The sequence below is a fragment of the Sciurus vulgaris genome (assembly GCF_902686455.1).
Source record: "Sciurus vulgaris genome assembly, chromosome: 1".
In the NCBI taxonomy this organism is placed as follows: Eukaryota; Metazoa; Chordata; class Mammalia; order Rodentia; family Sciuridae; genus Sciurus; species Sciurus vulgaris.
This window is the reverse complement of record NC_136461.1, coordinates 16,034,443-16,061,071: the sequence shown is the minus strand read 5'-3', so window position 1 is coordinate 16,061,071 and position 26,629 is coordinate 16,034,443. Positions and strand designations below refer to the sequence as shown.

At 36.5% G+C, this 26,629-nt stretch overlaps 1 protein-coding gene across 2 annotated transcripts in view; it reads right to left on the bottom strand.

The window, feature by feature from the left end:
- KDM1A (lysine demethylase 1A) overlaps nucleotides 1-26,629 on the bottom strand; it is a 65,190-nt gene that overhangs the window by 15,026 nt on the left and 23,535 nt on the right. Inside the window, exons 3-9 of one of the 2 annotated variants that reach the window (XM_079102742.1) lie at nucleotides 22,342-22,401; nucleotides 16,785-16,918; nucleotides 13,433-13,511; nucleotides 12,734-12,826; nucleotides 11,615-11,721; nucleotides 9,378-9,459; nucleotides 7,244-7,338 (exon numbers count right to left, since the gene is read on the bottom strand). In XM_079102742.1, the coding sequence (XP_078958868.1) occupies nucleotides 7,244-7,338; nucleotides 9,378-9,459; nucleotides 11,615-11,721; nucleotides 12,734-12,826; nucleotides 13,433-13,511; nucleotides 16,785-16,918; nucleotides 22,342-22,401 (650 nt within the window). The remainder of the gene's footprint in view (nucleotides 1-7,243; nucleotides 7,339-9,377; nucleotides 9,460-11,614; nucleotides 11,722-12,733; nucleotides 12,827-13,432; nucleotides 13,512-16,784; nucleotides 16,919-22,341; nucleotides 22,402-26,629) is intronic. The other variant, XM_079102743.1, reaches the window with a different exon arrangement.

The following is a 26,629-nucleotide window of genomic DNA, read 5'->3' as shown; positions in this document are numbered from 1 at the left end:
GGCAAAAGAGACCTTCTTGTTAGGAATTTCTCCACTTTCTCATCAGTTACTTTTCATCATTGACATGGGGTCACATAAAGAGCAACTCAATGAAATTCTGCTCAGAAATTTGCTATTTCTAATGCAACTCCTACAATGATACTACCAACGATAGTCTTATAAGCCTTTTAGTTCTTTCAAAAATGAAACGACTGTATTTTAACATGAAATCTACAGTTATATGTGATCTTAGTTGATCACAGTTACACTGTGCAAAGACTGGTTTTTCTGAAGCACAAAAAGATGGCAGTTCCATATGTAGCTTCTAAAATGCCTAACAAGAGGATGCTGCAGCAGGAACGGGCTAGATCACATATGCCGCTACTAGAGGGCAGAATGTGCCAATACACAGGATGCAAATGAGACAGATTAAAGCTCTTCCAGTGCCAAATGGATGGCTTGTTTCAGACAAGCTTTAATCTTTGCAGCTAGGGTGAGAGTCACGTGGGGGGTGGGGTTCATACTGAGAAAGTAGGCAGCACTCAGGCTCAGTAACTGGGGTCCAGGATGTGTGGTAGAGACATATTTAAAGGGACACTGTCAAGGTTAGAGGGACCAAATTGACCTTTTGTTTCTTCCCTCTGTTTTCTGAGCAGCTTGCTTGATTCATTACACTTTCCCCTTTAGTCCACCCACACTCCCCACAATAAAAACTGACGTTTTACATGCGCTTTCAATGACAAAAACTCAAATGGCACCAGCCCAACATATAGGCGCAACTCTACAACAACAAACCAGTGTGAATGTGTGATGGAGAGGATCTTCGAAAGGAAAAGATTTAAGTGTCAAGCTTTTAATGGGTTATTGTAAACGGTGAGGAAAATGATTTGAAAAATTATGAAAAAATACCTTGACAGTGTCCTTTTAACCAGTGCAGCAGAGAGAGAAATAAACTGTAAATAACAGCCCAACAGCCACGTCAAGTTTAGTTTTGTATGACAGCAGTAAAATCAAGGCTTTAAACACATAGCATGACAGAAGCATTCTGTTAGCTCAGAAGCTGCAACCACCAGAGAAATAAGGAACAGACTATACAAAGACCAAAATGGGAGTCCAGGCATAGAAATGGCCAAAAGAACAGCAATTTTAAAAAGGCAGGGAGTGGGGGAGAGGTGTCAGAAAGCAATGAGGAACAAAGCAAAACTTAATAAAATAAAGAAAAAAACATAGAACAGTAACAACAAAAATCAAACGAAAATCAAATCAAAAAATTACTGCCACATTTGACTGACACCAGATGACAGGACTGCGTCTCTGGGACACCACTCAAACCCAAGGTGAGCTTCACAGATTGGTGAAATAGTCAGCAACCAGGCCCCACGGCCTCATTGAGCAACTGCTGGAATGCTGCACATGCTGAAACCGGGCTGCTCTTCCGTTAACTTTAACATTTCAATTTGAAATTCAAGAAATATTTGGAAAATAGAAAATAAAATGCTGAACTCTGGGAAAACAATACTGACCAGGAGAAGCCCAAAATGTGTTTTTAAAATACATTTATATCTCAAATCCGTTTCTAAACAATAAGCTAGTTAGAAATGTTCCCTTTTACATATCCAGACAACAAAAAGAAATGTCAGCAAACAACTACCTAAGCACCCCCAAACTATCTTCAGGTCATTTTTCCCCCTTGGTAAAAAACCCTGAGATTCTATTAGTTCTGCCAATAATTATGGAAAAAGGATAACATAAAGGAGATGAAATATTGCCAATCTTTAAATAAAAGTCACAGTAATTTTAATTTTACCTGACCATTTTAATTCTGGGTCCTTAAATTGTATCCCTTCTGAGAAAGGAATTCAACACATGATTAGGAAGGGTTAACCACCAAGTTAGAAGGCAGGTGGATTTCTACATTACGACATAGTAAGAACTTTCCATAGCAAACTAAGAAGCATTTTGGGGGAAAGGATCAATAACAAAGCCTTCCATCAAAGAAGGAACAAGGGTTATTATTACTTTAAACATTTTCATTAGGTTTCAAAAACATTTATTTCTCTATAAAAATTCCAGGTAAGGGCTGGGGAGAGAGAGCTCAGCTGGTAGAGTGCTTGCCTCACAAGCACAAGGCCCTGAGTTCGATCCCTGGTACCGCAAAAAAAAAAAAAAAAAAAAAAAAAAAAAAAAAAATCCAGGTAAAATAGTACCTTTCAAATTTTAAAAGAATTTGATGAGTATCATTTGTTCTAAATGGGTTCACTTTTGGTTTTGTCCTAAAGATTCTATGAAGCATCCCTGAACATGGTCAGGGGAGGGCAGCCTGAGTGCCCAGCACACATAGAAGACACTTAGGGAAAACCAAACAACTTTCTGAACAACACCCCTCACCCTGCAGAAAGCAGTTCAAAGGAAGGGCAGCTCTCCTTACTTCTATCTCTGGTTATACTCCATCAACACAAGATTGTTAATTCTTCTAAAACATTCACATCTATCTTGCTTCCAGTTTTCATAAGCCTTCTAGCAGTGGAACACAATGGAGTTAAAGTGCAGCAATGGTCCAGTAACAGAAAGTTCTGTGATTTAGCCAGAGGAATCTTCAGGAAGAATTACACTTCGGGCGGGGGGGAGAGGGGGGAAGGTAAAAAAAAAAAAAAAAAAAAAATCACACTTTTGGCCACCTCCCCCACCCTCATACCATTTAGCACTTCTAGAATTATGGTGAGACATAAGATTAAGATTAGTTCCTGTGGTAAGACATAGAAGAAATTTACACCTGAAGCATTTCTAATTCAGATTATTCCAAACAGCCATGGGTAGAGCTTATTCCCTTAATGGGAAAAAAAGAACAACAGGGGTATCTTTAATCCAATAAAATTCAATGTGATTCTGTAAGTGGAGACTGTTACACTCCACCTAGGCCTCTTTTAACTCATAGGAAATTTTAAAAGGGATATAAATAACTGACTTATTTAAAGCAGGGATTGCCATGTGGAGAGGCACATGAATGTCTAGGTAGTTCATTCTAGCAGTTTTTCGCACATAGTAGAGGCACTCAGTAAGTTCTTCTTAAATGAATAAATAAATACAGTTGGAAAAGCAAAGCCAGGATTTTAGCTATATTTGACAGAGGTAGGGGGGAACTATCTGGGAACTTTGGGACCATTAAAGGAAGACATGAGATTTATATTATAGAAAGCAGGGATTGGTAGTCATGATTTTAAAGGGTTCAGGAGAGAAATACTGCTACTGAAATACTAAAAATGTTTCTTCAAAGAAAGATGAAAACCAAAAAAAAAAAAAAAAAAAAAAAAAAAAGGCTAATAGGCCTGTGTCCAAAAAAAAAAACACCTCTAAACATGACTCTGAATACAAATGAAATCTTGCTGTGATGAAAGGTGCCAGGCAGACCACCACCTGTCACGAGAGTGAGCCAGTCCCAGTCCCAAGAAGAAACTCAAGATCTGTTTCTCAGTTCTCTTTGGATCTCCCTGGGAAACAACAAACACTCCAAAGGCAACCTCACAATGCAGAATGCTACAGCACTACAGGAGTTCGAGATTCCCTTCCCAGTACCCCCTCGCTGGTACACAGGAGATGCAGAAAACACTCAGGGCCCTATCATCTCCTCCACCAATCTATACATTCAGTTGCCTTACTGGTGAGGTCCAAGATGTTCCTGATACAAATTACCCACTTCCTAACCTTCTCCTTGACGAATTAAAGTTGATTACAGCACAGGTGAGCCAGTAACCATCACCCAACAATCTATGGGCAGCTGCTATGTTGGCTTTTTTTTTTTTTTTTTTTTTTTTTTTTTTTTTTAAGGCTTAAGGTTTGGGAGACGCTTCTATTTATAGGGTAGCCTTACTATCCCTACAGTGTTTTACACCCTACATTATGTCCCTTCACATAACATCCCATTCTAGTCATCTAGAGCCACAAAATAAACGTCCCTTGTCAAAAACAAACATGGAAGCTCAACAGCATGGTACGTGCCTTTGCAGGACCAGAGAGCACAGGGAGGTAAACTCCAGGGTCTTGTGACTGTGATTAAGAACAGTAACAACATGACCTATGCCATCAAATGGCTGGGTATGAAAATGTCTATAAGACAATATTACAAGTGATATTTATATCCTAGTAATTGCTGGCCTTGTACAGGGGGGCAGAATTATTTTATACGTACTAACAATAGAACTGTTAAATTCTATTTGACTAGCTGCACACTAAGAATGAAGAAACACAAACCCATTTTATCTAACAGTTTACTAAAGAAAATTCAATTGCTGAGTAAATTCCTATTCTAGGTGGGCCTTGTTGTCTCCTATCGAAAGTTCTCTGAGAAGGAGACTTAGCACACGCTACCACACAGGCAGTTAGAGTGGTACACACTCATTCTGCACCATCTTTCTGAAAGACCATGCAGGTGTAGCAGAACAACTATGGGAATGTAAGTCAAACACCAGGTGTGGGTCTGGACTTCCACATATTCACTACAGTGACCTTAAGCAAACAGTGGGAAGCTTTCCTTTTTTTTCCTCCTGCAGAAAAGGACAATGACACCTTCTTACTGCTTTAGATATCTAAAGTCATGAAATATAGTTCTCTACTCGTCCTGTAAGCCAAAAACTAGTTGACCAGTCAACAGCTGTCCATTATTACTGAGTTAGACTACTGAAGACAGAAAAACAGCGAGACAGAAAAATAGAGACATAGTAACATGCATTCTTAGGTTTGGTTAACCAAAGGCAAAAGAAACTCAAAGCTGCAAAGAATTCTTTCCAAAATTTGAGAATACTTCAGGAATCTTCCTTACCATTTGGCTATTGCATCAAACACAAACATGCCAATTTAGAAAATTCCTATACAGATCAGATTTGTCATCAGAGATGACAAATACCAATTTCACCTGGAAAATATCTCTGCATAAAAACTGAAAAACTGCACCAAGGTTAACAACTATTTACTCAAGTGCTACTCCAAGGGCTGGTTCTGGTGAGATCCAGAGCTGGAGTCAGAACACAAGTCAATGCACCACTTTTCTTCATCAAGAAAGTCTTGCTATCAAAAAGAAAAGTCATCATCTGAGTAAGAGTGTAGTTAATGACACAATTTATTTACATTATGACACAAGCTATTTATCTCATCCTACACTGGTAACCAAAAGTTCAAACTGGCAGTCAGTGCAGGTCACACTCAAGGGGAGGATATACCAGTGTACTAATTGGAAACAAATGTCTGAAAAATGTGTTACGAAAAACAAAAAAATCTGAAAGGGCTGGGACCTATAGTGCAGTGGTAGAGTGCTTGCCTAGCAAGCACACGGCCCTGGATTCAATCCCCAGCAACAAAAAAAAAGGGGGGTGTGAAACTCATCTAATACCAAGAAATCACTTCTTTAAACATCTCTACTAGAAAAATTCCTTTACTGTTAGATTAAATGAACTGGTCTACATTCAGGGATGTCGAAAGAGAGGGTGTTCTCAATGATCAGTGACAGTCTTCCCTGTGGCTTCTCACTTCTGGAGGATGTAGATGGTACTTCAGAGCCTCCCTCCCTCATCTCAGATCTGCACATTCCTGGCTACCTACCTCAGAATAAATGCTTCTGCCCCTGCTCACAAACCTCCGATGTTCCCACCTACAGATTGGCCTTACAAGCACCTTCTTCCACACTCAAACTGTAGGCGTCTCTCTCCTGCCCTCTCCTCACCCTCCTCTAGAGACTTATTTCTCTGCTTTGGTGCATTTTCCTTCCATAAAAACAGCCTGGAGCCTTCTCCAGTCACGATCCCCCTTCCCTCCAAATCTCTCTCCCCACCCCACCCACACCTCCACACTCCCCCTTGCTTCATTGGCTCTTCTGCAGCAATTTGTTCTGTAGAACCCTAGGCAAATCTGCCTTGACTCTATGCTATTGACAAATTTATGGTGATATGTTTGTGATTTGCTTCCAAAACATTAAACAACACACACGACACACACAGCAGGAAGAGGATATATAAAACAAGACTGGAAAAACGGGGTTCATTATGCATTCCTTCTACTTTTGTGCATGTTTAAAACTTGCCATAAGAAAAACTTGGTAAAAAAAGACTTATCTGTGTTATTTGTGTACAGGTACCACTATATATGGCAGGGAACTTATTCATCTGTAGGCCCTTTTCAAATCTCTGTAGAATAACAAAAATTTATTGCAACTTTTAATTAACCTCTAATTCATCCTTACATTCTCTCTCTACTGTTTATTCTGCCAGATGCTTAAGCCCTGGGACGAAATCTGGACCAGGATGGTGCAGATAGGAACCAACGCATTCCTTGAAAATCTGTCCTTTTCTTATATGAACCATAAAGCCTAAATGTGGATAGGAGTAAGTGAGGATGTCCCTTGTCACCCAACACACAAAATTCAAGAGTTAGAATCATCCCAGTTTTAGTAACAACAGGGAAGCCAAGATACACACTGTAAATCTTCCCTTGCTCAGAATATAGAGACAATAATGTGCTTATACCACTGGGGGTATAGCTCAGTAGCACAGTGCTTGCCTAGCATGAATGCGACTGAGTTTGATCTCCAGCACTGAGGAAAAGGGTGTTTATACCCCACAAGTATGGACTCTCACCTTGACAGGGAAGTTGGTAACACTTCTGTTAATGTAAACTTTTGGAATTTTACTCACCCCCCCAAAATTCAGAACTGCCTCAGGATGTCTAAAGCCTACCTTGTAGTAGTCCAACTGCTCATTCTCATTCCCCCAACCAATTACCACTTCCATGCTACTGTCATATTAAAAATAGGAAGCTCCTATGCCTCTACTCAACAAAACTTGAAATATTTGAGTAAGTACCACCATTTGGCTATTAGCCCATCAAAAGCTTGAGCCTATAAACACAAAATCGAAGTCATAAAGAGCACACGAAGCCAAAGCACACAATGAAGGCACAATACAAAGTAATGAAGAATCAGATTTCAATTCCACAGGTCTTTTGTAGTAAGTGGACACAGTCAAATAAAAAAGGTTAACCAGCTAGCTAGCCTTCATTCAATTTGTAAAGATAAATGTCTAAACAGACATGTCAATTTGCACATATACAATAATCCCTTCCTATAGAGCTCAGAGGTAAAAAAGAAAAAAAAAAAAAAACAACCAAAAACACCCTATCATTTCTCAGTTTACAATGTTTGTATGCACGTTCACACATCCCCCAAATGTTTTCAACCAAATCAAAGAAATTTCAAAGGTTCTGTATGTCCTCAACTTACAGCTTGTCCATTGGCTTCATAAAGTGGGCATTTTTGCTTGATCTTGGCCAGTTCCATGTTTACTTGTTTGCTGACCACAGCCATGGGATTCCCTCCTAGAAAAAACTCAAACAATTAAATTCAGCTTACCTATGAGAAGAGAGGGAAAACCTCAAAGTTGAAAATACTCTTACTCAAAAATGCTCAAAATTTATAGTATGTAAATTTCATCTTCCAAAAAATGGTCAGACATTAAAAATATGTAAAATAAGCAAAAAATTATCCATTATTCCAACCTTCTAGATTTTAGGTACATAAAATTATCTCCCACACACAAAAGGATAATATATTGTTTTGTGATCTTTTTTAACCTAGCAATATTATCATAGACATTTTATGTTACTACAGAGCAACATAATTTTTAGTGGCTATATAATTCTTACTGTGTGTGTGTGTACATATATACATATATGGTGAGAATTTATATATATATGTATATCTATATATATCTATCTATCTGTGTATTTATTTAATTTATTATTATTGGGATTTTTTGGCATGGTCCTAGGGATTGAACCCAAGTGTGCTCTATCACTGAGCTACATTCCCATCATTTTATTTTTTATTTTGAGACAGGGTCTTGCTAAGTTGCCCCAGGCTAACTCAAACTTGTGATCCTCCTGCCTCAGCTTTCCAAGTAGGTGGGATTATAGGCATGCACCACCGAGTCCAGCACACTGAATAATAATTTATTCTTCTAATCTCTGGTTTCTAATTTTCTGCCATTAAAATAATACCATATTGGGGGCTGGGATTGTGGCTCAGTGGTAGAGCACTTGCCTAGCATGCGTGAGGCACTAGGTTCGATCCTCAGCACCACATATAAATAAATGAATAAAATAAAGGTCTATCAAAAACAAAAAAAAAATTAAAAAAATAAAATGCCTTATTAAAAATGCTCCAGTCAGGTGCGGTGGTGCATGCCTGTAATTCCAGTGATTTGGGAAGCTGAGACAGGAGGATCACAAGTTCAAGCCTCAGTAACTTAGTGAGAGCCTGTCTCAAATTTAAGTTAAAGGGGTTGGGGTTACAGCTCAGTAGTAGAGTGATTGCCTAGCAATGTTTCAGGCACTGTGTTTGATTCTAAGCATGACATATAAATAAATAAAATAAAGGTTCATTGACAACTAAAATAAATAAATAAATAAATAAATAAAAAGGTCTGAGGGGATAGGGGTTGTGGCTCAGTGGTAGAGCACTTGCCTCAAACGTGAGGCAGTACCACACAAAAATTAAATGATGTATTGTGCTCTTCTACAACTGAAAAATATTAAAAAAAAAAAAAAAAAAAAAAAAAAAAAAAAAGGGAAAAAAAGGACTAGGGACTTAGCTTATAATTTAAGTGCCCTTGGGTTCAATTCCCAGTACCAAAAACAAAAACAAAATCCACCCCAAACACAATATTGCCCACTCCTCTGTTTTTTTCTTTGTTTTGTTTCAGATAATTTCCTAGAATTAGAAAAAAGATACACTAGGTAAAAATATTTGTATAATTTAAATTTTGCTTGTACATACTGATATATTCCTTCAGGAAGATCACTTGGCGATTTACCTCTCATTAACAGAAGAAAAATACCTGCTAGGTTTTGAATATGGTTTGTCCCCTCAAAACTCATGCTGGCATTTAAATCCCACTGAGATAATAAGGGAGTAGAACCTTAAACCCATTACAGTGTTTAGAGATGTTTAGAGGTGGGGCCTTTTAGAGGTGTTTAGGATTGGAGAAAGTCATCAGGGGGAAGTGCCATGTTAATTCCCGGTGGCATCATAAGGAGTCTAGCAGAGACACAGACAACACTGACACTCCCTTTCTCTTGTATGTGATGACCTACACAACCTCAGAACTCAGCAAGAAGCCTATCACCAGATGTGGCCCTGTGGCCCCCCTTGGCCTTGGACCAGAACTGTGGACCAAAATTAATTTTTCTTTATAATTCACCCAGTCAGTGATATTGTGTTACTGGCAAAAGAAAATGGACTAATAGTACCCTAAACCAATATATTTTGAAACTGCATTTATGGCTTTAAGATGTAATCCTAACAATCTTATTAGTTTCAGACTACATTTTACAGCCTAAAACCAGGAATTACTTACCAAGACCAGTTACCACCATTGCTCCAAGATCAGCTACATAGTTTCCTTTACGAAATGTAGCAACTCGTCCACCCACACGATCCTGTTTTTCAGAAATAAAATGGTCAAAATCATCAGTTCTTTTTTAACCAAAATAACCAATGGCACAACAGGGTTGATTCCCATAATTTAAAAAGAAAAGTGTGGTTTAGAGTTGACATGGAGTGCAACCAACAGTACAGTGGGCACAAAGAACAAATGAAGTTTAATTCAAAGTTAAAGTAAAGGTAACAGATAACATGCAAGATGAATGGGATTTAAATGATGTGATATAAACAATTTGACTGCCAGAAGACATATCTAGTCACAGATACTATCATCTTTCTATCCAGTTCTCTAAAATACCTCTCCATGTACAGGATGTGTAGGGGCTGCCCATAGAGAAAATGTTTGTTGACAGATTTCAACACTTTTAAATACCAACTTTCTACCACTGTGATTTGATTCGTGCCCGCCAATCTCTATAATCAGCTGTGAAAGGTTTTTTCCTCTTGAGATGGGTCTTGCTATGTTCCTCAGGCTAGTCTTCAACTTATGGGTTCAAGTGATCCTCCCACCTTAGCCTTTCAAATTGCTGGGACTATAGGCACTGTGCCGCCATGTCCAGCTTAGCTATGAGTAATTTAAAAAACAAAAGTTTTTTAAGTTATAAATGGGCACAATACCTCTATTTTTATGCTGTGCTGAGGATGAAAGTCAGTGCCTCACACATACTAGGCAAGCACTCTACCACTGAGCTATTAACTCCAGCCCCAGCTGTGAATGATTTGATAAAATATTTCTCTGACAAATTATTCTCCAATGTAGCCCGCTTCCCAAGGGCAAAGCCTACTGAACATAAGCTGTTGACAACAATAACATTCATCACTATATAGGCCTAGGTACCTCTGCTGACTAGGGAATTTCAAGTACAGGAAAACCTTACTGAGCTTAGTGATAATTTAGTAATTGTGCATAATATGAGAATACTCTATAAACTCCAGATAAGCAAACAAACAAAAAACCCCAAAAGACAAACCTACAAACTAATTATAAACTCCACATGGGTAGGGATTACAATAATCCCATTATTACTTACCAGATAAATGTTTTCTGAATTAATAAAGTATTATTTTTAATAAAAGACTATATTGAAATATTTAGTTTTGATTTCCCCACACTCTACTGTTCAGGTATGTGAGAAGTACTTTTTTAAATGACGGGAGCTCAGGGAGCCTTCGAGCCACTGGAAAATAATCCAATTTCAAAAATTATTATGAAAATAATTTTCATAGTAGCATCCTAATGTGATGCTCTTCCCCCAGCCCTTTGCCACCAACCCTTTCCTTCTTCAGTTTCTATTTCTCCAGGACTGATAATTAAGAGGATATTCTGGAGGCTGCAGTTGTAGCTCGATGGTAAAGTGCTTGCCTAGCACATGTGAGGCACTGGATTCAATCCTCAGCACCACATCAAAATAAATAAAATAAAGGTATTGTAAGAGGACATCTTGGCTTTATCATTACCTAAAAGACGGCTCCCACCTAAGAAACAACTCCTTTTCTTTGACTATCAAACAGGGAATAAAATTCATCACTGAAAACAATTGCCTCCTACAAAAGGTAAAGTCCATGAAGATCCCAAATTTGAGAGTTAACTGCAAGAAATAACTGAAAATATCCATCCCTTACAAACTTTATTCACTAAGCACTTTTAAAAAGCTTTATTGTCAGAACTGCCCCTCCCTGACCCTGGTACTGAGGATTGAACTGAGGGACACTCAACCACTGAGCCACATCCCCAGGCCTTTTTATGTTTTATTTTGAGACAGGTTCTTGCAAAATTGCTTAGAGTCTTGCTACATTGCTGAGGCTGGCTTTGAACTCATAATCCTCCTGCCTCAGACTCCCAAATTGCTGTGATTATAGACGTGCATCACCATGCCTGGCTATTGTCACAAATTCTTTATCCAGGGGCTGGGAATGGTAGTTCAGTGATAGAGTATTTGCCAAACACATGAAGGCCCTGGTTTTGATACCTAGCACTTCATCCAATAAAAATAGCAGTACCCAAAATACTGTACAAATACAATTGTACAAATCAATTTAGCTAAATTCAAGGTGCAACTATTCCTTGAAATTAAATTAAAATTTGTGACCTAATTTTCTTACCATATTTCCATTAGGTCAGGCTTCTACAACTAAAATAAAAATTCTTACCCTGGCTTCCAAAAGTGTGACATCCATTCCAAAACTTTGTAGTTGTCGAGCTGCTGCCAAGCCTGAGACTCCAGAGCCAATAATAATTACCTTTCCTGTCTTTTTAGCTAAAAGCAAAAAGAACAACAAAAATTATTATTTTTTTTTTTGTAGTTAGTTCATGTATATAGTTTTTTCTTGATGAAAACCTCTGGATTCTTAACATATCATGAGGTCTTAAAAGTGAATCAGTTATTTTCAAATATGGAAGCTATCTGAAAACAAATTAACAAATATCTGAAGCTTAGAAAACTTTAATTCAATGTTGAACATTAATAAATCAAATTCCTTCTCTTGAGATTTACTTTCTCATAATCCTTATTCCATGTTCAAGCATGGACATGTTATGAACAACTGGCTTTATTACCTCACAATTGTACCAGGACATTTTGGGTGTGAGTTATTTACTTTCAGCTCTATTTTTGTAGTCTCCAGTCAGTATTACTTTTGGAAGAAATATTAAAGCATGGAAAATAAATGCAATAGCTGGGAGCAGAGGCACACACCAGTAATCCCAACAACTCAGGAGGCTGAGGCAGGAGGACCACAAATTCAAAGCCAACACGACAATTTAGAGAGGCTCAAAACAACTTAGCAAGACCCTGTTTCAAAATTAAAATTAAAAAGGCCTGGGGATGTGGCTCAGTGGTAAAGAACCCTGCCCCTGGGTTCAATCCTCCAAGCTTGTCCCCAGATTTTAAAAAATGCATTAATTCTCAAAATATCCATCTTCTGGATCCCTGGCAGACATAATCCAAACACTATGAAAGGAACAAATAGTATATTGTTTTAAAAGCAAACATGACAGGAAGAATCTCATGTTAGTTGCATAACTAACTTCTTTCATTTTTTTAAAATATACTTTTTTTTTAAAAATTGGAAATCTGATTTTTTTTCTAAGTACCTATCAAACTAGAAAGTAAGGGAAATGTACTTTTAAACGTTTTATTTTAAACTTCAGAATATTTTGACAAATACAGATTTACAAATCAAAATAAAATGTTAACATCATAGATATAATATGTGGTCCTAGATTTATAACTAAAAATCATTAAATTCACTGGCAGGGTAGGTCCTTACTTGGTAGTGGTTTTATCCTCTTATAGATGCCAAAGTTGATAAGACCATGACGCTCTAAATAACTGTGAACTCGGTGGACAAGCACAGTATCACCTATAGAAATAAATAAATTTTAAAATGTTTCTTTTTGCAACAGTTTAAACAGAAACCTCTTCTAACACCTCTATTTCTCCATCACGAAATCATTCCATACACTTTTCCCATAAATTTCAGGTCATGTGACTCCTTAAAAGTGATTCTTAGAGCTATTAATCTACAGAGCAAAGCTGGATAACAGTCTAGACAAATTATTTTAAAAGCTCTTGAACACATCTGTTGACATAACTTAAATGATCAGGAAAACAAAAATGGAAAAAAGCTGGACACAGAGGGGCATTCCTGTAATCCCAGCAACCCAGGAGGCTGAGGAATGAGGATTGTCAAGTTTTAGTCCAGTCATAGAAATTTGGCCAGACCCTGTCTCAAAACAAAATAAAAGAAATGGGAATGTAGCTCAGTGGTAAATCACCCCTGAGTTCAATCCCCAGTACAATAAAACTCCACAGGAAACGGGTTTTATATAAGGTTCATTGTTGCATAGTGTAAGGTGAAATAAAATTAAATATGAATGAAAAAATTCACAAGGAACTAAAAGCCTCGAAAGCAGTATTAATTTTGGCAATATGGTCCAAAACTAGTCCTACTGAGCATGCTACTTACTGTTATAAGGTGCTTCCAACTGTTGGAGTGTAGCCTCAAATGTCAGCTGAATCTTTGGATTATCCAACCACAACTGCAACTGTATTTAAATGATATAAAACTGCATTATACACAGACAGACATATGCCACTTGACCACCTATAAAATCATATTTCTAACTTTAAGACCTCAAATATAGGTTTTATTTTCATTCAAACGATGAAGGTTTCATTCTTAAGAAATTAATGAAACACAAAACCATGCCAGATGGGTGAATTATTGAAGAAGCTGGGAATATTTAGCCTAAAAAGGAAAATATACCTAGTAACTTACCAAGGTCACACAGCAAGTTAAGAAGAAAACAGGATCTCAACCTAGATTACATGATTCCAGAAATACTGAGTAGAAAAAAGCTCCAAAACCTAATAATCAATTAGAAATGCAGAGGTGGGGAGAAAGGGATGAAGGATAAACTTCTCAGTTTGTGGTTTGTGAAACTAAATGAGTTGGTATGCTATTCACTGAAAGCAGAAATCAGATAATGAGTCTAGATGCAAGGCAAACAAGAGGAGATATCAAAGAGGCAGCTCAGAGGAGGTAAGGTATGGAATCATCTGCTCCTGACAACTAAAGACAAACACGCAGAAGTGGGCTCCAAGAAGAAAAGAAAAGGGGGGAGGGAGAGAGAGAGAGAGAGAAATATCTCAAGAAGTCACAAGCAGCTCACATAATGGCTAGTTTTAAGGATACACCTAGACAGACAGCCAGAGGCCAGAGATGACAACTGTGGAGGCAGGAGACAAACCAAAATCCTGTGTTACCAAAGCCAAAGGAGCAATGTGTTAAGAAAGGAGCAGCCTACTATTTCAAATACTGCTGATAAAGCAGTAAGATGAGGAATGAATAAATGATGGTACAATTTTTTTTTTTAGTCAGTGGGTTTTAACAGGAATTCCCTTTATAGTGAAATATATATGTGTGTATTTGCAAAGTACAAGACAAACTAAATACTACTATATTGAAGTCTTAACTAAAAAAGTCAACAAAGACTGTTCTATACACAAGGCTTCAACCAAAGAGGAGTTAATTTGGCTAGATGTAAATAAGCTAAATTACAAAGGGATATGACTCTACTTTTCTCTGTGGCCACTGACAAGGGAATTCCTCACATACACCAAAATCTTACACAAGTCATCTTCTTACTTCAAACCTGCAAAAGCTCAGACCACAGGTTCTAGTTCAATAATCCTAAATTGTAGTTTTAAAATTAGGAGGCAAAATATGCCATTTAAGATTATAGAACTGACAGACAATTCTTTTTTCTTTTTTCAACTTTAACCTGGGTCAACTGTTCCCCAAAGCTTGACTTTTGGTCACAGGCCCAAGTAAAAATTGGAAACTCCCTTCAGATGAAACAAAAACATGACAATTTATCTAAAACTCCAATTGGATCAAATATTGATAGGCTACATACAAATGCTGGTTCACTAGTAAGACAAATCAGCTTCAGAAATACATACTTAAGAACTTTTCACTCAAAAAACAAACAAAAACAAAAACAAAAAAAACCCCTGTCTTTTCTATATTGCAAAAATCCAGTATTACCTACCAACCACTCTAGCTATATGACATTTAATCCAAATTTAGCAGTGGTTTTTCAATCTAACAAATTAATCAATGATGGCTAAAAAAACAGACAAGCTAAATGACCTCTCTGAGATTTCAAAATGGTTGAGATCTGTTTCCACTTTGTATCACCCTAGATACAATGATATGCTCTAAATAGTACTTCACCCCCTCTATTCTATAGCTAAAGTTTGTTTCTTGCAGTACCAGGGACCGAACCCAGAGCTTCACTCATCCAGTCAAGTACTCCATCACTGAGCTACCCTATTCTATGGCTAAAGAATTTTTGATGAACAAAAGACATGAGAGAAAAATTCACAGAAGAAAAGCAAATGACTAATACATGAAAAAAAGCAGTCTTATTAATCCAAGAAATAAAAAACAGCAGTATAGATTATCATTGTTTTTATAACAAAAATAGGGGCAGCATCTATAGCTGAATGGATTAAGAAAACACAGCATATATATATGCAATCAAGTCTTACTCAGCCATAAAAAAAGAATGAAATTATGGCATTTGCCAGTAAAGAGAGAGAATTGGAGAACATCATGCTAATGACATAAGCTGAACTCAGAGAATTGAGGGTTAATTATTTTCTCTCATATGTGGAAGTTAGAACAAAATAAAGGGGAAAGGATGGATATTGAGATATAGGGGAGATGAGTGGAGGAGGAGGAGGAGGAGATGGGGAGGGATGGAAAAGGGGAAGAAATATAACAAAGGATGAATATAACAAAATCACACTATGTGCATATAAAAATATACTTCAGGTAATTCCACCTTTTGTATAGGTAGAAAGCACCAACCAAAAATAAAGAAAGATCAGTGTAGTAGAGGAAGGAGAAAAGGGGAGGGAGGAAGGGATTGAAAGGGGGCAGGGAACTATGACTGAAATGAAATAAATCAAATTCAGTCAATGTAGGATTTTGTTAAAATGAACCCAACTACTGTGTGTAACTATACTGCTCTAATACCAAAAAAAAAAAAAAAGGAAAAGAAAAGAATAAGGGCAGGGTACTGGGGGTGTTGACTGGTTCAGCCTCTCTGGGAGATAATCTGGCAACACACATCAAAACTTAAAAACATTTATAATCTCACAAGTTAAATTAAGTTAAATTTTTTTTCAATATCTCCAATATAAGGAAATATTACCCACAGATAAAGGATATATAAGACTCTTCAGACTTAAGTATAATAAAGCAAAAATGAAAATTTAAATGTCTAATTATTAAATTAGAATCAAACTGACAGAATATTGTATAGACATTAATCATTCAGCCAGAGGAAACTGAACTAGGTGAGCAGAATAGGATAAGGGTTTCGCTCATCCTAGAAGGAAAGACAAAGTGATTGTTTTAAGAAGTTTTTTTCTTAGGCTGGGTTTATAGCTTAGTGGCAGAGTGCTTGCCTAGCCTGCACATGGTGCTGGGTTCAAATCCCAGTATCAGACACAAGAAAAATGATTAAATGTTTAAGTGAAGATACTTGATGTATATTTATGAGGCATGAAAAGGATCCACCAAAACGCATGCAAATATGACCTCAATTTATAAAAACAAAAATTTATATATATATATTTTTAAATACCCAAACAAAAAACAACTAATTTTTAACAATGGTTATTACTGGAGTAATAGTACTACAGATAGTTCTAAAGTTCTTTCCTATTTTTTTCTCCATATTCTCTAAAAAACTCATCTGTACTTTTCATAATCCAGGTGAAAAAAGGCTTGAATGAAAACTTACTGTACGGTTTCTAATGAACAGAAAAACCTTCTGGGTCTGCTGAGGCCCACTGATGATGTCTGGAAAACACGCTGCTTCCTGAGAGGTCATCCGGTCATGAGGAAGTCTGCTCTGGAAAGCTGCGCCCTCCACACCTAGCAAAGAAAGCAAAGGTTTGCTAGGAAAGTGCAAGTAGGTACAAAACCAGGGATGATAACATCTTGAACTCCTTTTATGCCCAAATAACTCTGTGAAGTTCTGCCTCATTCAGACTGACCTCAGTTTTAAAAAACAAAAAAACTTTCAATTTGTTTCAAAAGTTGAAACTTCCTTACAAATCAGCCACTCTTAATATGCCCAAGTTTACATTTATTAGTGAGTGAAATAATACATAAGGTGTTTAGAACACTTTCTTCATCCACAAAATAACTTTATAATACTGGATGATGTTCTAAAATTAGCATCACTAGTAGTTTACAATAAAATTTAAAATTGAAGAGCCAGCCAGGTATGGTAGTGCACTCCTGTAATCCCAGCAACTCAGGAGGCTGAGGCAGGAAGATTGCAAGTTTGCAGCCAGCCTCAGCAACTTAGCAATGCCCTAAGCAACTTAAGTAAGACCCTGTTTAAAAAATAATAGTAACATGGGTTAGGGATGTGGCTCAGTAATAAAGTCCCTCTGGGTTCAATCCCTAGTACTAAACAAACAAAAACCCAAAACACAATAAATAAATAAATAAAATAAATAAGTAAGTAAGTAAGTAAGTAAGTAAATGTAAAGAGCCCGATTAAAGGGAAAGTATACTAACAGGAAACCAGGAGGCTATGAAGCAGAAAACAGTTGCACAAATTCTTTTAGGGTTACAGCATGGAACAGAAAGATGATTCTAAGGTTGAATAATTGACAATAGATTTTAAATACATGATTCCATCAATAGCAGCATCCATCAGTGCTCAATATTCAATTTTGGCAAGGAGTGAGAGAAATTAAGCAGACTACAGTGATAAGTCAGAAGAATGCAAGGACTATGCTCTTGCTGGCAGAAACATGAGAGATGCTTTACTATACACTACATTTAAAGTATGTTACTACATATGTCATATTATACATTTAGTATACACATACACTATATACAAGTAAAATGTTTTGAAATTCTTGAAATTGTTTAGTAAATATTTTATAAGCTTGTGGACAAGTACATCTTTAGAAATACATTTGCAAATATGGTGCTCATATTTCTAAGATCATCTTATAATATGTAATAACCACGAGCTTACAAAAATATCAAAATACAGGGCTGGAGTGTGTAACTCTGTCATACAGAGCATGCTTACCATGAGTGAGGCCCTGGGTTCAAACCCCAACATTAAACAAAGACAAAAAAGAAAAAAAGAGAGAATTTAAAGAATTTCAAAATGTAATACCACTGAAATAATTATACATAAGTAACAAAGGAGGCACCAGATGTCCATATTTAATCATTTTACAGCACATAACACGAGAGGAATTAGTAAGATTAGGAGGACAGAACAATGCAGGTGAAAATGTAACTTAGATAATTATTAGGTTACTGAGGGGTCTGTTTCCATAATGACACTCAACTGGCAAAAAATACCTAGAAAAAAATAACGGTTAATAAGAGATTATGCAAAAATGACTAATACTAACAAGGGCTACACATTAATACTGCTCTTAGGGACAAGGAGAAAAGGCTATTCATCTGCTATAGATAATGAGCATAAATACTATGTTTCACATTACTAAAATCAACAATCCTTAAATTTAACTAATTTATCTAAAATTAAGAGACTAACAATGCAATTAATTCTTTCTTAAGAAAAAAACAAAAAAAAAGAAGAAGAAGAATAATCAGTAAGAGCCATAATACTGCAGGTAGATCATGAAATTTAAGACCAGAAGAAATGTTGACTATCAGGGGCACAGGTTATTTCAATAAATGTAAAATGTCCTAAAACTATACAGCTTTGCTGTCCCTAGTCTTCATGCCCAAATCGAAATAAACAAAAAACAAAAATCTAGACCAAAACCATCTTACATTATAAGGAACATTATTATGTCACATTAATCCTGAATAACTGAACTTACTTACTTACTTATTTTTAATTTTTGACTGAGACCTGAATCCAGGGACACTTTACACTGAGCTATCACTCCAGTCCTTTTTATTTTGAGACAGGGTCTCACTAAGTTGCTGAGGCTGGTCTTGAATTTGTGATCCTCCTGTCTCAGTCTCCCAAGTAGCTGGGATCATGGGTGTGCACCACTACATCCAGTTACCAAATATCTCTTAACAGGTTACTCCTTGTTATACGATTCATGTGTATGCTATTAACATGAAAATCACTTATCCCTATTAAATTTCATTCCTCCCTGCTAAAAACAATTCTCCCCCACCCCTTGGCTGTGTCACTATCTACATGTTTAAGAGGTGGTCAATAAAAATTCTACTAAAAAACTATTTTTCCATGAAAGCCAGAATATCCATGTGGAAAAAACCCACTAGATTTCATATTATATTTAAGTTCCCCTCATTTCAAATGTCCTTACCAAAAATCACTCTGGTTTGAGAATATGTAACAAGAATTATTACAATGTTATAAATGTTACTTACATAAGTCATTCATGTGTCAATTTCTAAGTGTTCCTCTAAGTCAGACATCAAAAGTTTAAACAAATGCAATTAAGGAAGTTATGAGAGAGAGTCTAATACTCTTTTCAGTCTTTCTTCATTTTCCCCAGCACCTAGGATTAAACCCCTAGAGCACTCTACCAGTAAGCTACATCCCCAGTTCTATTTTTTATTTTCTATTTTGAGACACGGTCTTATTAAGTTGTCCAGGCTGCTGACTTCAAACTTGCATTTCTCCTGCCTCAGCCTCCCCAAATGCGGGAATTATAGACATGAACCACTGCTGTGCCTGGCCCTTTTTTCAAAGAAACAAAAAATATGCTAATTTGGAACCTATTCAGTAGCTAAATTAAAACATCCTTTTTTGTAGGTTATTTCCAAAGTGTAGAAGCAGACTACTTTAGGTAATCCAACACATACATTATCTTCTTTACTGGAAAAAACTTTTAGAACAATTGACTTTAACAATGTATTCATTTTTTTTAATAAGTACTAATAATACGTATAATTCAAAAGAAATTTTACTTGGCTCTGGAATACAGTTTTGTACTTTGTTGTGTAAATGCAATTAACAAAAGCCCGTGTTCTGGAAATTAAAAATGTTTCAAAGATGCTACCTAAAATTTTCAGAAGCTCCAAGGCTAACTACATATCTGTTTCTCTTCTGTTCAATTACTTCCTGCTCATCAGTTCACACAGGTAATTCCAGTATCACTTACAGAATGTAATCTGTAGAACTGTCCTTTCTAATGAATAGTCTGACTGGCTCACACTCTCTGAAAGCATTTAAGAGAATAACTTAGACCTTTTGGAGTAAGCCAACTGGAGAAAGAAGAAGGAGGGAAGCAGAGGCAGGTGAGATTATAGGCCCTCTATTCCATGAAATCATTTCCCCAATTCAGATAAGATACAGGTAGCATCTTGACTAGAGTAAGATAATGGAAAGAAAAACAAAAACAAAAAAACACAGAAGGCCTCCATGAAAGTTACTTGCCTATGACTTTTTAACTAAAGTAGACAAATTTACTAGAACTAGATTTCTAAGTGAAAACAAAAGCCCTATAGGAAATACATAAAAAGGCTCCTTAAAATTAGTAAACTAGAAATGCACCATAACAAGTTCTATAATAGTTTAAAAATAAAAAGAATAAATAGTAGGAGACAGAAAAGAAAAAAATGGAGAAACATGATTTACTATACTTCAGATTTTGCATTTTTAAAGGTAAATGCCTATCTTAAATTAACCTAGTGATATAAGCAATGGTCTATGTACCAAGTGGCAAGATCTCTGGACTCTCACTCCTCCACAACTGTTGTTTAATCATTAAACTTCTTTGGGTTTTAGGTCCAAATCCACAAAATAGGGGGGTACAGAATGCTATTTGTTTGAAGGCAGGATGCTAGACAAGATGACCTCAAGTTCCCTTCTAGTGCTAAGATTTGGGATGTACACACCAAGTTGAGGTGGATTTTAAAGAAGTCAAGATATGATCCTGGCTGCAAAGATACCCATGAGGGTCATTCAGCTTCATTAAGAGAAGAAAGTTGATCACCTATAAGCACATTTATAATTCTAATGGATCGTCTCAAAAATGCATACTTCTAAACATGACAAGGACCTGAAGAAAGAACTTGAAGGGTTCAGAACAGATACCACCACTCCTGGAAACTCCTTAAAAATTATGTTTTACTAACAGTAAAAGCACCACCATTTCACATGAAAGTCCAGTTACTTTCAGCAACACACCATGTTATTTACTTAAGCAAAAAAGCAAATATTTTCATTAAAAAAAGAAAAGAAAATTTCTTTGAGATTAAAGCTCTAAAGCTCTAAAAGCTTTCCCCCTGACCCTCAACAGTTTCATAGAAGATATACTTGTATATCATCTGATGAAGTGTTTTTGATCAATCTGTCATAGATAACAGACTATATCAGGATTTTAACTCCTCCGAGAAAAGCATGTATTGAGTATCAACCTCTGATCCTTAGGATAGCATTTAAAGAACTATACCTGTAACATTCTGGATCCCTTTAACTACCAACTGCTATATAAATACAGAACTACCTTTGGTCCAAGAGAGTAAAATACAGATACTTCCTGACCTGCTACATGCAAAATGCAACAGATGAGCGATTTTAAAGTATATTTGATGGAAAGTGACAACCTCCAACAATAAAGTAATGCCTATTCCAATTCTATCAAAATGGTATCTATAAACCAGCTTTGAACACTGGGACACACAAAAACATCCTTCAAGAGACAAAGAATGAAATCCAGACACACTACCTGGATTCCTGGAACAAACTGTTTCATATGGCGGCCCCTATAACTTTTTTGCTTTTTCCTAGAAGTTAAAATTTCTGGAAAGTGCTTTCAGTAGACTTTTTAAAATAATGTTCACCTGAGAAACAAAATGTTTAAACTGTAAATGATTAACTACATAATATTAATAGGAAAAAAGTTCCCAACACCACCTAACAACCATAATCTAAAAATATGTCACTTGCCTGCAAAGTGTGCCTGACTAGTCCTAGAATACTAGTGGATTTTTTTTAAGACTCAAGACTGTGGTTTTTCTCTACATATACTGCTATGTTTCTCTTTGAGGGTTCCATGATTCCTAAGTCTGTGTTTTACACATCATGTTTACTTTTACTGCAAAGACTGCTAATGAGAAAAAAGTACCCGCCATCTTCTCAAAAACATGAAGAGCGGAGGGCTGAGACCGGCCTGAGGACTTCAACAGGATTTGCTTGCCTTTGTTCTGGCCACACACTCTCCTATCAGACTACTCTGTCCTGTGGGTCACATTTTCCCTGCACTCCAATTAAAATGTGGATACCACAGCCAAAAACACTTGCAAGCATCAATTCCTGACTTGGCGGCTCTTGCTACTAAGTGGCAAGCATCTAATGCCACCCTCACCTGATGCTTGGCCGTCTCCATACCCTCCAGAACTGTCGTCTTGAAGTCCTCCTGCTTGCCCTGTGGAAGGAAAGAGGAGAACTCAGGGACCTTACTCCATAAATTAAGATAATATGTGGACATAAAGGCCTAATAGTTGGCGACTCATGAAATCACCACCAACTAATAAACCCAGATTCAGAGAGTTCCTTTTTCTGGAATCAAGGCCCAGGGTATTACATCAAAATCTTCCAAATTCTCATCAGGAAACTGCAACTTTACACACTGATTCTTGTTGAAAGTCAATGGAACAAAGTACATGGTATTTCTAATCACTAAATTCTTGTTGTCAGTCTTATGTACTAATGGTGAACGGGGGGAAATGGATTCCTAAAGTCTTTTACTAACCATTGCTAGACTGAAAGTGGGTATGGGCACGGGCTCTAGCACCTACAGTTGCAACAATTCAATATTCGTTTAACTTTCTATCTAAAAAAGATAAACATAAGACAAAAAAGCAAAAGACTGATAATGAAAAAAATTCTGTTCTCCTCAAAGCAAAGAACACAACTTAAAGATTCAGTTCCAAGTACTACACAGGAGGTAGTACCAGCTGAATAGGCCAATGCTTCTTTAGTAAATACAACTTCAGAACGTGCCCAAAGACACCCTGTAGTCAGATGTCAAGTACTGCAGATAGCGCGCATATTGGGGGTATAAAGGGAGGCAGGTGAGATCCTAAAGAAGCTTCTAACTTGAGCTACACAATAAGCCTTGCTAAGAAATCTTTTTCTGATTAACATGTAGGAGTAACTTCAAGAAAAGAGTCTAAATTCAATCTGAAAAAATCAGGATAAATCACCTTCCAGACTCTTCCAAAATCTTTTACCAAGACAGTTGCTATGAACCTCTTAAGCCTTTAGCCACCTGGTATACTACAGGAAAACTACAGTGATCTTTGGAAGATATGAAAACCCCACTTCCCACTTATCCACACCTGGACAAGCTTCATTAAACAGTCTATTTTAAAACATACATTCTAACTACAAAGCAGATTAATGATTCCACCACTTGAATTGGGAGTAGTAAAATCAAACCAAGATAGCCCTCTTTCCATAAAAATGCTCCACAGTCTGTGAGACTTTGACATCTTCATCCTTAAGCACATATTTACAAACAAAATTGATTTTTGACAATAACAGAATGTGCTGCTAGAAGGTATAATACTCCGTGTTGAAGATAGAAGAATCTTATTCTAAGATTATTTTACTATGCTCCTGTCTAAAGTGTCCTCTAGGCTCTAGAAGGTTATGCTCAGACAAGGCATAATGTGTATGATTTGTTCTTTATAATCCTTGGAAAATAACATGATCATTAAGAGAAGGTCCAATTACTAAATCCAATCTGCAAACTTATCTTGAAAATGCAGGCCCTACATTTTAAATTATAAAGTTTAAATCAGAAATAGGAAGTTCTTGATTTATTCTTTTTAAAACAAAAAAAAAAAAAAAAAAGACACAGGGTTTAAAAAAAGGGTCATTGTTTTATTTGGTTCCAAAAGAACCAAGTTGGATAAGAACACTAAACATATTTGGAGGAAAAATAAAACAAAAAGTGGGGGGATGAATTCAGAACAGTGAAACAGAGTTTCAAGAATAACATTTAAACATCAGGAAAACCAGTTCCTCTCTCAAGTGATGTTCCTAATTTGGCAAGAATGAAAGTAACAATCTCTTATCAATACTAAAATTAGATAAATAAAAACACTGTCAAGCTTACCATGAATTACTTTATCCTTCCTATTCCTATCATTTTCCTTATTCTCAAACTACATGTGACACAGTAAGCTTCTTAGTTCATGCTGACCTATAGACAGGTAGATGTGACTGGTTTTTTTGTCAGTGGTCATCAACGGAAATGCAGATTTCTTACTGCTGACTTAGATGCTAAAAAAAAGGTAAGAGTCATAGTGTAACAAGGCAAGATGGTCTTTTTTGACATATACATACATTACATACTATATATATATATATGAAACTTTTATAATCTTTTTTAAAATATATTTTTTAGTTGTAGATGGACATGGTAACTTTATTTTATTTGTATTTTTTATGTGGTGCTGAGGATCAAACCCAGTGCCTTACATGTACTGGGCAAGCACTCTACCACTGAGCTACAACCCTAGGCCCAATACTATTCTTTACATATGAGAAAAATGGAAAACATTCAATACCCTGGGAAGATTTTTAAAAGGGATCCCTCATAACACCAAAATGTCAAGAAAGAAATGAAATTTCAAACAAAGTATTATTTAAGCAGAAAAACAATCAAACCAAAAAGAATGTAATGTAAACATAAAAAGTGACGGAAAACAAAACTAAAAAGTGCTTAAAATTAGCTTAAGAAAAAAGATACTTGTCTCTTGCCCTCGTTATTCTCTCTCATGGGTATTGAAGGTGCCTACTTTTTGGAAAAGAGCTGAAAAGGATCATCTTAATTAGAGGTATTCTAGACCAATTCTTCATCATTTTAATTACAGCATGCAAACATCTGCGGTTAACTTTCCATCCAGTGTCTCTGATTAGCACTGGCATGTAATGCCCCTGCCTTAATCATCAGTTTTGAAGGCCTTTCCAGCTTAAGACCCTATTTCTGACAGAGACATTTGACAGCAGGTACACAAGGATGTTATCCTCCATGAATACAAGTTCAAAAAAGAAATGAAAATATTCAAAAGCAACTTTTTAATATCACCTCAATTTTGGCACCAATTACTTCCTTTTTGTTTCATCCCAAGCCCTTTCCCCCACCACACACCCTTAAGTTTTAAAGTAACGATTCTTAATATACAGATTATTTGTGCATATCTTCTCCAAACTGAAATCAAATTCTTTTGGTATATCTTACATAACAGCCTTTCTTTCTGTTGTCTTTCATCAGATCCAATTAGTCACATGCTGGATACTTTCCTCATCTTGATTCAAATACTCAAGAAACCACTCTTTCAACACCTTTTTTTTGTTTTGTTTTTGTGGGGGGTTGGGGGTGAGGTACATAACCAGGAAATGAACCCAGAGGCACTTAACCACTGAGCCACTTCTCCAGCCCTTTTTATTTTGACACAGGGTCTTGCTAAATTGCCTAGGATCTTGCCAAGTTGCTGAGGCTGGCTTTGAACTTGGGATCCTCCTGTCTCAGACTCCCCAGCTGCTGGGATTACAACCAGGCACCACCATGCCCAGCTCTTCCAACATCTTAAAGGAAGCCTATGTTGGCTTTCAACTACTTTAGCAAGCATGGAGGTAAGAATCATTGGTTTGCCATTCCCAGGAACTTCAAATCACATTTTGACTAGCTTCTTGGAATAGCAATCATATTCAGTAACTTCAGTGAACATTTTGAGACATTTGTAAATCTTTTACGAAGCAATGATTTTTAAAGAGAAGAGCAAATATCACAATGGCTAAATTTATAAAGATGGCTGCCAATATGTTCATTTCAAATTGAACTTGATAAATTAGTGAAGGGAACAACATTTCAAAAGTTAAAACCATCTTTCAACACAAATCTCCACTGTCAGCTGAGTTTATTTAATAATCTCATTAATTTGATGTTTACTGAATGCCTATCAAAAAACTGTCACGTACCAATATAAAAGAACAGGTAGAGTCCTTATTTTCAAAGAGCATATAATAATCTACTTGGAGGAAGATTAAAAATATCCAAACTTTTTTTTTTTTTTTTAAATAAGTGAGAAGCTAACGCAGACCTGAGAATCAAGCCAGCTTTTCTACAAACGTCCAGGGATGTTTGGTAGACAGAGAGGCAGTGAAGTCACCACTATGGTTCAGATCATTTACAGAGGCAAAGAGAATAGCAGAGACCTTAATGTGCAGAGCCAGGTTAAGATAGAACATAGCTGGAAAAGCAATGAGGAATCAAGTAGACAGGAAAAAGGGGTCACTTTTGTGTCTAAACCAAACTTGACTTTAGCAGTAATCAGTGTGTAGGTGGGGGGGGGGTGCAGTGTGCACATATGTAAGGCCTGTGTGATCTTAATCAAGAAAGTAGCAAAATAACTGGCCACTTTGTACCAGATGGATTAAAGGGAAAAAGTGACCTAGATAAATCTGAAGTAAAATCAACTTCTAATAACATGGTTAAGTGGTTAAATGGTTAAGGCATAGCAAATCAGAGTGCATAAGAAGACAATTGACTTTAAGACAGACTTAGTAAAGAGGGATAAGGTAAAGAGGGATAAAGGTCATTCAAGATGACAGGCTTTATTCAGGAAAGAATACAATCAACA